This window comes from Salmo trutta, unplaced genomic scaffold (genome assembly GCF_901001165.1).
Source record: "Salmo trutta unplaced genomic scaffold, fSalTru1.1, whole genome shotgun sequence".
Taxonomy (NCBI): Eukaryota; Metazoa; Chordata; class Actinopteri; order Salmoniformes; family Salmonidae; genus Salmo; species Salmo trutta.
In genome coordinates, this window is record NW_021822133.1 from 4,696 (window position 1) to 19,146 (window position 14,451).

Sequence of the window (14,451 nt, forward strand, 5' to 3'; positions counted from 1 at the left end):
TCGGAGACGCGGGCCTTAGAATCGGAGACGCGGGCCTTAGAATCGGAGACGCGGGCCTTAGAATCGGAGACGCGGGCCTTAGAATCGGAGCGGCAAGACGAGAAACGACGTGTCAAATTAGTCCAAATGAACACCGCTGCCTGAGACCCTAAGCCAACACGAAGAAAAGAGGTGAACTGAGTCATGGGCTGTTTGGACTGCTGCGGAGACAGAGGGGGTTCTGGGTAGAGGAGTCTAGAATGTGATGAACTGAGTCATGGGCTGTTGGGACTGCTGCGGAGACAGAGAGGGTTCTGGGTAAAGGAGTCTAGAATGTGATGAACTGAATCATGGGCTGTTTGGACTGCTGCGGAGACAGAGAGGGTTCTGGGTAAAGGAGTCTAGAATGTGATGAACTGAGTCATGGGCTGTTTGGACTGCTGCGGAGACAGAGAGGGTTCTGGGTAAAGGAGTCTAGAATGTGATGAACTGAATCATGGGCTGTTTGGACTGCTGCGGAGACAGAGAGGGTTCTGGGTAAAGGAGTCTAGAATGTGATGAACTGAGTCATGGGCTGTTTGGACTGCTGCGGAGACAGAGAGGGTTCTGGGTAAAGGAGTCTAGAAAGGAAGATGGAACGGAAGAAACCTAACAATATGTTTTAAACCAAGTCTAATCCCGTGGAACGTTACACGACAGAGATTCTAACTTGGTCATGTAATAACCTCTCTTAAGATATTGAAGAAAGCTTGAACTGCTTTCAGCGATACAGCAAGACTGTAGACTCAGAAATACACCAGCTTTTTTTGGAATGCCATGACCAGCGTACACTAAATTGGAGTATTGCACTTGTCTGCAGTGCCCTTATCGTCAGTGGGCTCCTGTATAAATATAAAAACAGCGGGGCACTAACCTGTACGCCGTCCTTCAGTTTGAGGATACACTCCATGGTGTTAATGGTGATGACCACGGCCTCGGAGCCCAGTTTGGTCCAGGGTACGTGGATACGCAGCTCGTGGATGTGACCGCTCAGGAAGGTAAAGGGCAGTTTCAGCTCCTAGAAAACAGGGAATAAAATTTCAATAAAAAGTCACTGCATTGGCTCAGTGGGTTGGAGCCTGGGTCTTCCAATGCTAAGGGATGTGGGTTCAAGACATGAGGGTACGATCTCTACAGGATATCATCTGTGGACAACTGATCAGACATGAGGGTACGATCTCTACAGGATATCATCTGTGGACAACTGATCAGACATGAGGGTACGATCTCTACAGGATATCATCTGTGGACAACTGACCAGACATGAGGGTACGATCTCTACAGGATATCATCTGTGGACAACTGACCAGACATGAGGGTACGATCTCTACAGGATATCATCTGTGGACAACTGATCAGACATGAGGGTACGATCTCTACAGGATATCATCTGTGGACAACTGATCAGACATGAGGGTACGATCTCTACAGGATATCATCTGTGGACAACTGATCAGACATGAGGGTACGATCTCTACAGGATATCATCTGTGGACAACTGACCAGACATGAGGGTACGATCTCTACAGGATATCATCTGTGGACAACTGATCAGACATGAGGGTACGATCTCTACAGGATATCATCTGTGGACAACTGACCAGACATGAGGGTACAGTTAACTTCTGAACAGAATAAGTCAACAGGAAAACTTTGTATATGAATTGAGGACCATGTTTAGGACTTTAGGTCCTGATTTTATTCTGGGTTTTATTTTTTAATTTAACTTTTAGGCATGTCAGTTAAAAAAAAAAAGTATTATTTCCCGGGGAATTGTGGGTTAAACCGCCTTGTTCAGAGGCAGAACGACAGATTTTTACCTTGTCAGCTCGGAGGATTCGATCCAGCAACCTTTCGGTTACACATGACCATCAAAGCCATTGAATTGAGCAGAATAAGAGAATTTTTGAAATCTGAATCTAAAGTAATCACTAAAATTCACATGAAGCTACTGCTCTCGCCACATCATCAAGCACTGGACACAGACTAAGCGATGTTTGACATCAGCACTGGTGGGATCCCAGTCCGTGTCCCTGGGTGTCGCTATTGAGCAGGAACAGACAGACAGGTGGCAGTGGGACACACGTCTAGACACGGTCGACGGAACAAGTGACCTCTTGTGGGAAAAGAGCAGACTCCGATTGAGACTGACCTGACCTGCATTCATAAAGTTACCTCAGGAAAAGAGCAGACTGATTGAGACTGACTCCCATTCATAAAGTTACCTCAGCATAAGAGCAGACTCTGATTGAGACTGACCTCCATTCATAAAGTTACCTCAGGAAAAGAGCAGACTCCGATTGAGACTGACCTGTATTCATAAAGTTACCTCAGGAAAAGAGCAGACTCCGATTGAGACTGACCTGTATTCATAAAGTTACCTCAGGAAAAGAGCAGACTGCGATTGAGACTGACCAGACCTGCATTCATAAAGTTACCTCAGGAAAAGAGCAGACTGATTGAGACTGACCTCCATTCATAAAGTTACCTCAGGAAAAGAGCAGACTGATTGAGACTGACCTGTATTCATAAAGTTACCTCAGGAAAAGAGCAGACTCCGATTGAGACTGACCTGTATTCATAAAGTTACCTCAGGAAAAGAGCAGACTCCGATTGAGACTGACCTGTATTCATAAAGTTACCTCAGGAAAAGAGCAGACTGCGATTGAGACTGACCAGACCTGCATTCATAAAGTTACCTCAGGAAAAGAGCAGACTGATTGAGACTGACCTCCATTCATAAAGTTACCTCAGGAAAAGAGCAGACTGATTGAGACTGACCTGACCTGCATTCATAAAGTTACCTCAGGAAAAGAGCAGACTGATTGAGACTGACCTCCATTCATAAAGTTACCTCAGGAAAAGAGCAGACTGATTGAGACTGACCTGTATTCATAAAGTTACCTCAGGAAAAGAGCAGACTCCGATTGAGACTGACCTGTATTCATAAAGTTACCTCAGGAAAAGAGCAGACTGCGATTGAGACTGACCAGACCTGCATTCATAAAGTTACCTCAGGAAAAGAGCAGACTGATTGAGACTGACCTCCATTCATAAAGTTACCTCAGGAAAAGAGCAGACTGATTGAGACTGACCTCCATTCATAAAGTTACCTCAGGAAAAGAGCAGACTGATTGAGACTGACCTGACCTGCATTCATAAAGTTACCTCAGGAAAAGAGCAGACTGACCTCCATTCATAAAGTTACCTCAGGAAAAGAGCAGACTGATTGAGACTGACCAGACCTGCATTCATAAAGTTACCTCAGGAAAAGAGCAGACTGATTGAGACTGACCTGACCTGCACTCATAAAGTTACCTCAGGAAAAGAGCAGACTGATTGAGGCTGACCTCCATTCATAAAGTTACCTCAGGAAAAGAGCAGACTGATTGAGACTGACCTGACCTGCACTCAAAGTTACCTCAGGAAAAGAGCAGACTGATTGAGACTGACCAGACCTGCATTCATAAAGTTACCTCAGCAAAAGAGCAGATACAAAGTCAATAGCATTACTAAGTGTTATTCCTGGACATTACCGTGTTATTACCGTGTTATTACCGTGTTATTAGTGTTAATAAGCTTTATTCCGGTTTAATTCCAGGGTTATTCCATACCTGCTCCAGGACATCCAGCTTCAGCTCCAGCTTGCTCAGTACTACGTCTCCTCCCCATAGCGACAGCTGCAGGTCAGAGGGCTTCAGGTTCTTGATGTATTTGTTCACGTAGGTCATCAACAGGGGCGTGACATACGACTCCAACATCCTGCCTCTGTCCTGGACAACAACACAACAGGGAAGAAAATCAGTCCCATGTTTTTTTGGGGGGGGCAAGGAGTCATTCAAAGTCACAACACATAGTTTAAAAAAAAGGTTGATTAAAGCAAGTTGAGCCAAATAACACATCTGGTAACCCGAGGGCTTTCCTTAGCTAGCCATACCAACAGCCCTTCAAAAAAGCCCTCCAGTGAAGCTATGGTAACCCGAGGGCTTTCCATAGCTAGCCATGCCTACAGCCCTTCAAAAAAGCCCTCCAGTGAAGCTATGGTAACCCGAGGGCTTTCCTTAGCTAGCCATACCTACAACCCTTCAAAAAGCCCTCCAGTCAAGCTATGGTAACCCGAGGGCTTTCCTTAGCTAGCCATGCCTACAGCCCTTCAAAAAAGCCCTCCAGTCAAGCTATGGTAACCCAAGGGCTTTCCTTAGCTAGCCATACCTACAGCCCTTCAAAAAAGCCCTCCAGTCAAGCTATGGTACCCCGAGGGCTTTCCTTAGCTAGCCATGCCTACAGCCCTTCAAAAAAGCCCTCCAGTCAAGCTATGGTAACCCGAGGGCTTTCCTTAGCTAGCCATGCCTACAGCCCTTCAAAAAAGCCCTCCAGTCAAGCTATGGTAACCCGAGGGCTTTCCTTAGCTAGCCATGCCTACAGCCCTTCAATTAAAAAGACTCCAGTCAAGCTATGGTAACCCGAGGGCTTTCCTTAGCTAGCCATACCAACAGCCCTTCAAAAAAGCCCTCCAGTCAAGCTATGGTAACCCGAGGGCTTTCCTTAGCTAGCCATACCAACAGCCCTTCAAAAAAGCCCTCCAGTCAAGCTATGGTAACCCGAGGGCTTTCCTTAGCTAGCCATGCCTACAGCCCTTCAAAAAAGCCCTCCAGTCAAGCTATGGTAACCCGAGGGCTTTCCTTAGCTAGCCATGCCTACAGCCCTTCAAAAAAAGCCCTCCAGTGAAGCTAACTGCCCTAGCTAGAGATACAGGACTGTAGAGAACTGGTAGAACCAGTCACAAGGTAATGTGTGTTATAGATCATCCTTTATTTGACAACATGAAGTTACATAGCTAGCTGTACGATAGCTAACCACCTCCCACAGCATCGTGTTGTTTTGCCTTGTGTCATGTATCCAATCAGTGTGATTTGAGTGTGGATCATTTGCTAGCTTGCTTTGCTACGTAGTGTTTAGAGTTTAGAGTTTATCAACGTTGTTTTTCGTTATTCACCGAGTATTTATTCCTTCGTGTCGCTATATACACACATTTAAAAAATATATATATACACACATTTAAAAAATATATATATATACACACATTTAAAAAATATATATATACACATTTAAAAAATATATATATACACATTTAAAAAAAAAATATATATATATATATACACATTTAAAAAATATATCTATATTTATTTTTTTATCATTAACTCTGCATTGTTGGAAAAGGGACCCGTAAGCATTTCATGGTTAGTTTACACCTGTTGTTGACGAAGCATGAGATAAATACAATTTGATTTGAACTGTGACAGCTCACTACAGCCTGGCACCTAGCTAGCTAGCTAGCTAGACAGTGTAGCCATAGAGAATGATAGAGGCCTCTAGTGGCCAAAGGGCCGTTTAAAGCATGGGCAGCATCATGAAGGGCTTCCACCATACTTCCGCCATGGCCTTTATTGCCTTTACCTCCCTTATCTCACCTCATTTGCTCACATTGTATATAGACTTATTTTTCTACTGTATTATTGACTGTATGTTTGTTTTACACAATGTGTAACTCTGTTGTTGTATGTTGTCGAACTGCTTTGCTTTATCTTGGCCAGGTCGCAATTGTAAATGAGAACTTGTTCTCAACTTGCCTACCTGGTTAAATAATGGTAAAATACATTTTAAAAATGTAAAGTAGTCAATTGGGTGGGGATTCCTATGTGTTGTAGCCTCAATAGTGCTACCTATGCCATCACTGACGCTACAGCGGCACAGTTTAAAAATACATATAATGACCACTATATATATATATATATATGATTCCTCTATCTATCTCTATGGGTGTAGCTGATGTATACTGACGCTTTCATCTGGATTAAATGCAATTTTATGTTTAATCTGGAATGTGGTCGGAGGCGCAGTACGGATGATGAGACGCAATTGCTGAGCCTCTGGAGGCATGAAGATGCCACCGCCTCGCCGCGCGTCTCGTAACGACGCGGAAGGGCTCCGTATAGCTCCGCATTGACATGATTGGTTGACTGTAGGTGAGGGCGGGAAGTCCTGTATAAACACAAACTCACTTCTTTGAACATCTTCCTTCACAACTGCTCTACGAAACGCAAAGAAGTATGAATTCCCTGACTTCTGCAGAGGACATGTCACCGTAAATACCGCACGGACAATGCAGATATCAGATTGACCATGAAGCGCCTTTAAAAAAAGGACATCATAATATTGTTGATTGGGTTCATACAATGCAACCCAGCTAGCTAGCTAGAACAATTAGCATGCAAGTTTCAAACAAACTTGTGGGCCTGGCTCGTACCATTAGTTATCTACCTAGTTAGTAGCAGTTAAAAGGGCTGGCTAGAGAGTTAGTTCGCTAGCTGATTAGTTATTGGACTATCATTCTGGAAAAGTGTTGGCTAGCTCCAGTCCTATAGCCTGCTTGCTAACGTTAGCCTTAGCTAGATATCTAGTCATTTCAGTAGCCAAAGTAAACGAAGCTTATACGACTTGCTGTCTCTACTTAGACTCAATTATTTCCCTTACTTGTTTGCTGCGGTTTCAATGAATCTCTTCGGGTAGCCCAACTAGTTAATTCATCCCGTTTAGCTGAAGCAAGGCACATTTGTCTCAGGCACAACGTCACTAATCAACTAAACACGGAACTTCCGCGTGTTGACTGTCGTGTCGTCATTTCCTGATGGGGGCGGAACCACGCTGTTCCCTTTCCTCGCCTCCTCTCATTCATAAAACACAGTGAATAGTGAATACAGAGCAAAATGGTGTAAATTTATCAAGCGCGATTGAAACACAAAACGATTGCCTTTTAAGGTTTGAGGCTACATGATCTGCATACAAGTAAGCTAGTCAGCTTCTTAAATGTAGGTTATGAATGGGTTCATTATAATTCTAGCATGATACAGTAATTAAAATCAAATAGATTAATAGTAGTAAATGTATGGCTATAATAAAAAATGTCTCAAAATGTTGGAATAGGAATAAACAATAGAAACGACATGTGTCATTCGTCATGCTGAAATATTTAAACGTAACGCTTAGTCTTTAGATTCTCGTCTCCAGAAGTCTTCAGGTGTCAACTGCTAGTCAATGTCGACATTTTGATGACTTCTCACAGCAATTCTGAAATGTCTGATTTCAATACAATAGAATGAAAAATAGTAGAACACATAGATCAAAGCATTATTGTGTTACCGTTATGTTCAATTTTCTCTGGAGATTTCAAACATAAGAAAAATAATCTGATTTAAACCACTTGATTACTACTACTTGAACATGTTGTTTAATTCTGATGTGATTCCATGTCGTATTAAAACTTCTCCCCTATTTTCCAGGTGTAGTTTTACAAAATCACACCTTATTCCTCTCACGTCCTTTTAATCATGAAATTTTATTTATTTTATTTTTATTTATTTTATTTTACCGTTATTTTACCAGGTAAGTTGACTGAGAACACATTCTCATTTACAGCAACGACCTGGGGAATAGTTACAGGGGAGAGGAGGGGGATGAATGAGCCAATTGGAAGCTGGGGATGATTAGGTGGCCATGATGGTATGAGGTCCAGATTGGGAATTTAGCCAGGACACCAGGGGTTAACACCCCTACTCTCACGATAAGTGCAATGGGATCTTTAATGACCTCAGAGAGTCAGGACACCCGTTTAACGTCCCATCTGAAAGACAGCAACCCTACACAGGGCAGTGTCCCCAATCACATTAATACTCTATGTAGAGAACACATTAAGAAAGACGGATGGGACGTTTGACAAATATAAAGCCACATAAATATAAAAGGACAGTCAGCAGTTGGTACATCCATTTCTGGACTTATAAATGAATGATATGTACCCATTGATTCTTGAAGAATATAACTTATAAATGAATGATATGTACCCATTGATTCTTGAAGAATATAACTTATAAATGAATGATATGTACCCATTGATTCTTGAAGAATATAACTTATAAATTAATGATATGTACCCATTGATTCTTGAAGAATATAACTTATAAATGAATGATATGTACCTGTTGATTCTTGAAGAATATAACTTATAAATGAATGATATGTACCCGTTGATTCTTGAAGAATATAACTTATAAATGAATGATCTGTACCTGTTGATTCTTGAAGAATATAACTTATAAATGAATGATATGTACCCATTAATTCTTGAAGAATATAACTTATAAATGAATGATATGTACCCATTGATTCTTGAAGAATATAACTTATAAATGAATGATATGTACCCTTTGATTCTTGAAGAATATAACTTATAAATTAATGATATGTACCCTTTGATTCTTGAAGAATATAACTTATAAATTAATGATATGTACCCTTTGATTCTTGAAGAATATAACTTATAAACCGCCTCATGAGCTTAGTTCCACCGTCACACCCCATCAGAACCCAAAATATACAGTGCCTTCAGAAAGTATTCATACCCCTGGACTTATTCCACATTTTGTTGTGTTACAGCCTGAATTCAAAATGGATTAAATATATTTTTATTCTCACCCATCTACACACACAATACCCCATAATGACATCACAATACCCCCTAATGACATCACAATACCCCATAATGACATCACAATACCCCATAATGACATCACAATACCCCCTAATGACATCACAATACCCCATAATGACATCACAATACCCTATAATGACATCACAATACCCCATAATGACATCACAATACCCCCTAATGACATCACAATACCCCATAATGACATCACAATACCCTATAATGACTAGGTGGAAAAAATGTATTGAAAAGAAATACAGAAATATCTAATGTACATAAGAATTCACACCCCAGAGTTAATACATGTTAGAATCACATTTGGCAGCAATTACAGCTGTGAGTCTTTCTGGGTAAGTCTATAAGAGCTTTGCACACCTGGATTGGACAATATTTACCCATTATTATTATCTGTTAAGTTGGTATTGATCATTGCTAGACAACCATTATCGGGTCTTACCATAGATTTTCAAGCAGATTTAAGTCAAAACTGTAACTCGGCCACTCAGGAACATTCCCTGTCTTCTTGGTAAGCAACTCCAGTGTAGATTTGGCCTTGTGTTTTAGGTTATTGTCCTGTTGAAAGGTGAATTCATCTCCCAGTGTCTGGTGGAAAGCAGACTGAACCAGGTTTTCATCTAGGATTTTGCCTGTGCTTAAATCCAATTAGTTATTATTTTTTTTTATCCTGACAAACTCCCAAGTCATTAACGATTACAAGCACACCCATAACACACCCGAGTGGTGCAGCGGTCTAAGGCACTGCATCTCAGTGCAAGAGGTGATACTACAGTCCCTGGTTTGAATCCAGGCTGAATCACATGTGGCTGTGATTGGGAGTCCCTTAAGGCGGTGAACAATTGGCCCAACATTGTCTGGGGAGGCCGTCCTTGTAAAATAAGAATTTGTTCTTAACTGATTTGCTTAGTTAAATAAAACAAATATGCAGCCGCCACTATACTAGAAAATATGGAGAGTGGTACTCAGTAATGTGTTGTATTGGATTTGCATAACATAACACTTTGTATTCAGAACAAAAAGTTAATTGCTTTGCCACATTTTTTGCAGTATTACTTTAGTGCCTCGTTGCAAACAGGATGCATGTTTTGGAATATTTTTTATTCTGTACAGGCTTCCTTCTTTTCACAGTCATTTATTTTTGTATTGTTGAGTAACTACAATGTTGTTGATCCATTCTCAGTTTTCTCCTATCACAGCCATTAAACTCTGTAACTGTTTTAAAGTCACCATTGGCCTCATGGTGAAATCCCTGAGCGGTTTCCTTCCTCTCCGGCAACTGAGTTAGGAGGGACGCCTGTATCTTGGTAGTGACTGGGTGTATTGATTCACCATGCTCAAAGGGATATTCAATGTCTGCTTTTTTTTATTACCCATCTACCAACAGGTCGCCTTCTTTCCGAGGCATTGAATAACCTCCCTGGTCTTTGTGGTTGAATCTGTGTTTGAAATTCACTGCTGGACTGAGGCACCTTACAGATAATTGTATGTGTGGGGTACTGAGATGAGGTAGTCATTAATAAAATCATGTTAAACACTATTATTGAACACAGAGTGAGTCTATACAACTTATTATGTGACTTGTTAAGTACATTTTTACTCCTGAACTTATTTAGTCTTGCCATAATGAAGGTGTTGGATAGTTATTGACTCAAGACATTTCAGATTTTCATTTTTTATTCATTTGTAAGAATTTCAAAAAGCATAATTCCACTTTGACATGATGGGGTATTGTGTGTAGATCAGTGACCAAAAAAACAACAACATTTTAACCATTTCAAATTCAGGCTGTAACATAACAACATGGATAAGATCACGGGGTGTGAATACTTTCTGAAGGCACTTTAAACTTGTTTTAATCCAATGTTTAGTTATTTAATTAAAGAAAGGTTAAATAAAATAACAACCCCTAACCCCGGCCCTAACCCTGGCCCCAACCCCGGCCCTAACCCTGGCCCTAACCCTGGCCCTAGCCCTAACCCTGGCCCTAGCCCTAACCCTGTCCCTAATATACTGTAACTATTGACTGTTCAGTTAGACATGTGACTTCCAATGATGTGTCCACTGACTTGGCATGGGTTTAGTGCTAACATGTTGCACTGACTTGGCATAGGTTTAGTGCTAACATGTTGCACTGACTTGGCATGGGTTTAGTGCTAACATGTTGCACTGACTTGGCATGGGTTTAGTGCTAACATGTGTCCTTGCACTGAAATTACTTAAAGAGAGGATTTTGTTTCAGCCAATAGTCAATGTAGCTGCTCCTTTGAGAGGATTTGTTCCAGCCAATAGTCAATGTAGCTGCTCCTTTGATGTCCAATCATAATATTAGAAACCATTTGTCACTGCAAATATAGTCAGGCTATGCCCACTGGATTGAAGTGTTTTGACTAAAAACAATCACATTTCTTCAAAACATGAAGGGCTACAATACCAATAGAAATGAATAGCAAATGGCCTGGTAAAGAGGTCTGAGAATATGTGAAAAAAAAATACTGTGCCGTTTGTGAACGCTCCTGTCAACGGCAGGACATCTGACAGCTCTATATTTGTTCCTTTTCAGATCGACTTTTTCCTCGAGTTTCACCCGAAATCTTCGGGCTCCTCATGGCGTTTCAGGCTACAGCTTAAAACCTTCCTAAGAAGGTTATTTTCCCTTTTCAAAGTGGGAAGGAAAGCTTCGGGGCCGGTGTTACATAGAAGGGGGTTTAATATGGAGACATATTAAACGTCAGAACTCACTTATACAGCGTTTTTAAGTGGGTTTGTTACTCGGGTTGTTTTAGCTCACTTGTTGCCAAGCGGTCGTCATAATACAGCTTTCCATTATGACGTGAGCTATATTATGACGTGAGCTATATTATGACGTGACCTATATTATGACGTGAGCTATATTATGACGTGAGCTATATTATGACGTGAGCTATATTATGACGTGAGCTATATTATGACGTGAGCTATATTATGACGTGACCTATATTATGACGTGAGCTATATTATGACGTGAGCTTGAGTGCGTTTTTGTTTTTTGAATGTCGGAACTTCTTTTTGAAAGAACAGACTCGGATGTTTTCAATTAGGATGTGTTACAGACGTCATGCTTACGACTTAGCAATGTTTGTTAGTTGTGTTAAATATATTTATATATATTTTTTTAATTATATAGTTAATTGTAGTGTTTTCTTTTTATTTATTCAAGTGTATTCTTATAGGCCTAACTTTTTCTTTTTCTTCCCCAAATGTGTGTATTGTTATTACATATATGTACTACTAAAATATTGTAAAAAGATATAATTACAAATAAATGTAAGAATATTGTTATATTGTCATGGTATTAATAGTATTACTAAGAGTAAAGCACTGAAGGTCATTTGTTCCATTAATTCAATATTAAGTTGACAATGACGTGTTCTTCGTTCCTGTTGATGTACGTGTGTACTTCTGGTTATCATACGTTATAAACAAAAGGGTTACAGATTATAATCATTTAAAAACAGAAAAATACTATCACATAATTGCAACTTACATCATTGAAATGTCGATTATTGTCAGCATTTCCTACCAATGAAATGCCTGATTTATTAATATACATACGATTATTACTAGGCCCGTCTGATTATTGTCACGATGGGACCATTGTTGTTGCTGTTGCGTTAATGTTTTTATATTGTTATAAAATATTACTACTTCTGTCAGCTGTTACGCCGCGGTAGAATGGCGCTCAGTTCAGTGCACCAATCGAAAGCCGTTGCTTTTTTTTAGGTTGTGCATTTCACTGCACCTGCGATAACATCTGCAAATCTGTGCAGGCCTACGCGACCAATAAACTTTGATTTGAAAATAGGAGGAAGGCCTATCATTTTTGACGGAGTTACAACAGTACTTCCGGGTCAAAAGTCAGGCCTTATCTCTTATTATTCGTAGATCAGCTTTGGATAGGTAGGCCTCATTATAATTATGTTCACTGTTCGTTTATTTTTATCATTTGTCCTTTTTTGGAAGTCAGGTTTTGTGCAATGTGCATTGCTGAACATATTTTCACAATGAGAGAGAGAGAGAGAGAGAGAGAGAGAGAGAGAAAGAGAGAGAGAGAGAGAGAGACAGAGAGAGAGAGAGAGAGAGAGAGAGAGAGAGAGAGAGAGAGACAGAGAGAGAGAGAGAGAGAGACAGAGAGATAGAGAGAGAGAGACAGAGAGAGAGAGAGAGACAGAGAGAGAGAGAGAGACAGAGAGAGACAGAGAGAGAGAGACAGAGAGAGAGAGAGAGAGAGAGAGACAGAGAGAGAGAGAGAGAGACAGAGAGAGAGAGAGAGAGAGAGAGAGAGAGAGAGAGAGAGAGAGAGAGAGAGACAACACTACCCCATTCTTGTTTTTACCGGAGCACTTGGACGTGGAAACAAAAAAAATATGTTTTCTTGAAAATTTGAAAATCTTTGGAGGTTTACGCATTTCGTTTCCAAGAGTTGAGACGTCTTAGCAATAGCAGCGATGTTCATGTGAATTATTATTTGCGTTTACACTTGATCAAAGATGTTGTCTCCTTACTGTTGGTGGAAAGACATTCAACCATTGTCTTGATCTGGAATAATGTGAAAATGGACGATGAAGATAATCCAGATTATAATAGGCCTACATACTATAACTGAATACCAGTAGGCTATAGGCTACTAGTAAAACTGAACAATAATAGTAGTGTAATGTAATATCCTAATAATAATAATTGTAATACTTGATCTATAATAATAATAATAACAATAATTATAATAACAATAATTATAATAATACATGTTTTTCCAAACAAATGTATTTAATTTTGCATGAAAAAACGTGTTGGGAACCGTCATTGTAAGATAAGAATTTGATCTTAAGGGACTTGCCTAGTTAAATAAAGGTTAAATAAATAAAATAAAAACTTCTGTGTAATTGTGCGTGTCTCTGCAGCTTCTTAAATGTGTAATAATGATCAGTAGCCATCAGAGGCCGCGGTGGAGATAAAGATAGCGGATATGACGTGCTGCTAATGCTGCTAATTGAACGGCTAATGAGCTTCTGTCAGCTGTCATATAGATAGGATTATAATTATAATATACTCTATTACTAATCACACCGTGATAGTAACACCAACAATAATACCACTACTGTAGTAATACTACTGTAGTAATACTACTGTAGTAATACTAACGCCATGATAGTAACACCAACAATAATACCACTACTGTAGTAATACTACTGTAGTAATACTAATGTAGTAATACTAACACCAACAATAATACTACTGTAGTAATACTACTGTAATAATACTACTGTAGTAATACTACTGTAGTAATACTACTGTAGTAATACTACTGTAGTAATACTAACACCAACAATAATACCACTACTGTAGTAATACTACTGTAGTAATACTAACACCAACAATAATACCACTACTGTAGTAATACTACTGCAGTAATACTCAGAATCATTCTCAAATAGGTCTACATGTTACTTAGACCAAGATAGTTGTATTTCTGGAATGTTATTTTTTACTACACTACATTACTAGGACTTTACATATGGATTGTGTGACTCTCTGTATGTGTTTTATAGCTTATCGTTTATTCGCTGTTAGTCAGCACTACACAAAATATAGTTTTGTTTCTGCGTGTCCACCAGTTCATGTTTTTTTTTATTCTACTATAATCTACATCACCCCTCCTTTATTTCCAATTAAAAAAAAAGCGAGTTAAAATAACAAGTTGTCAGCCTGTGTACACAGTGAAGGATGTTTTTGTGTGTTAAAGACGATAAGGTGGTGGTGTAGGAAGCAGTTCTGTATTCTGCTTTCATTCCGCCACTTCATGACTAAAACGTTTCTCTTTTTACGCAGCGAAG

At 39.8% G+C, this 14,451-nt stretch overlaps 1 protein-coding gene across 1 annotated transcript; it reads right to left on the reverse strand.

Annotated features, from left to right (window-relative positions):
• Nucleotides 1-892: 892 nt before the first annotated feature.
• vps13b (vacuolar protein sorting 13 homolog B) lies at nt 893-7,418 on the reverse strand (the record flags this gene model as incomplete). The annotated part of the gene is given in 3 exon segments (XM_029742909.1): nt 893-1,036; nt 3,633-3,791; nt 6,553-7,418. Coding segments are annotated over 2 exon segments (291 nt in total), but the record flags the coding sequence as incomplete, so codon positions are not given.
• Between the last annotated feature and the right edge of the window lie 7,033 nt (nt 7,419-14,451).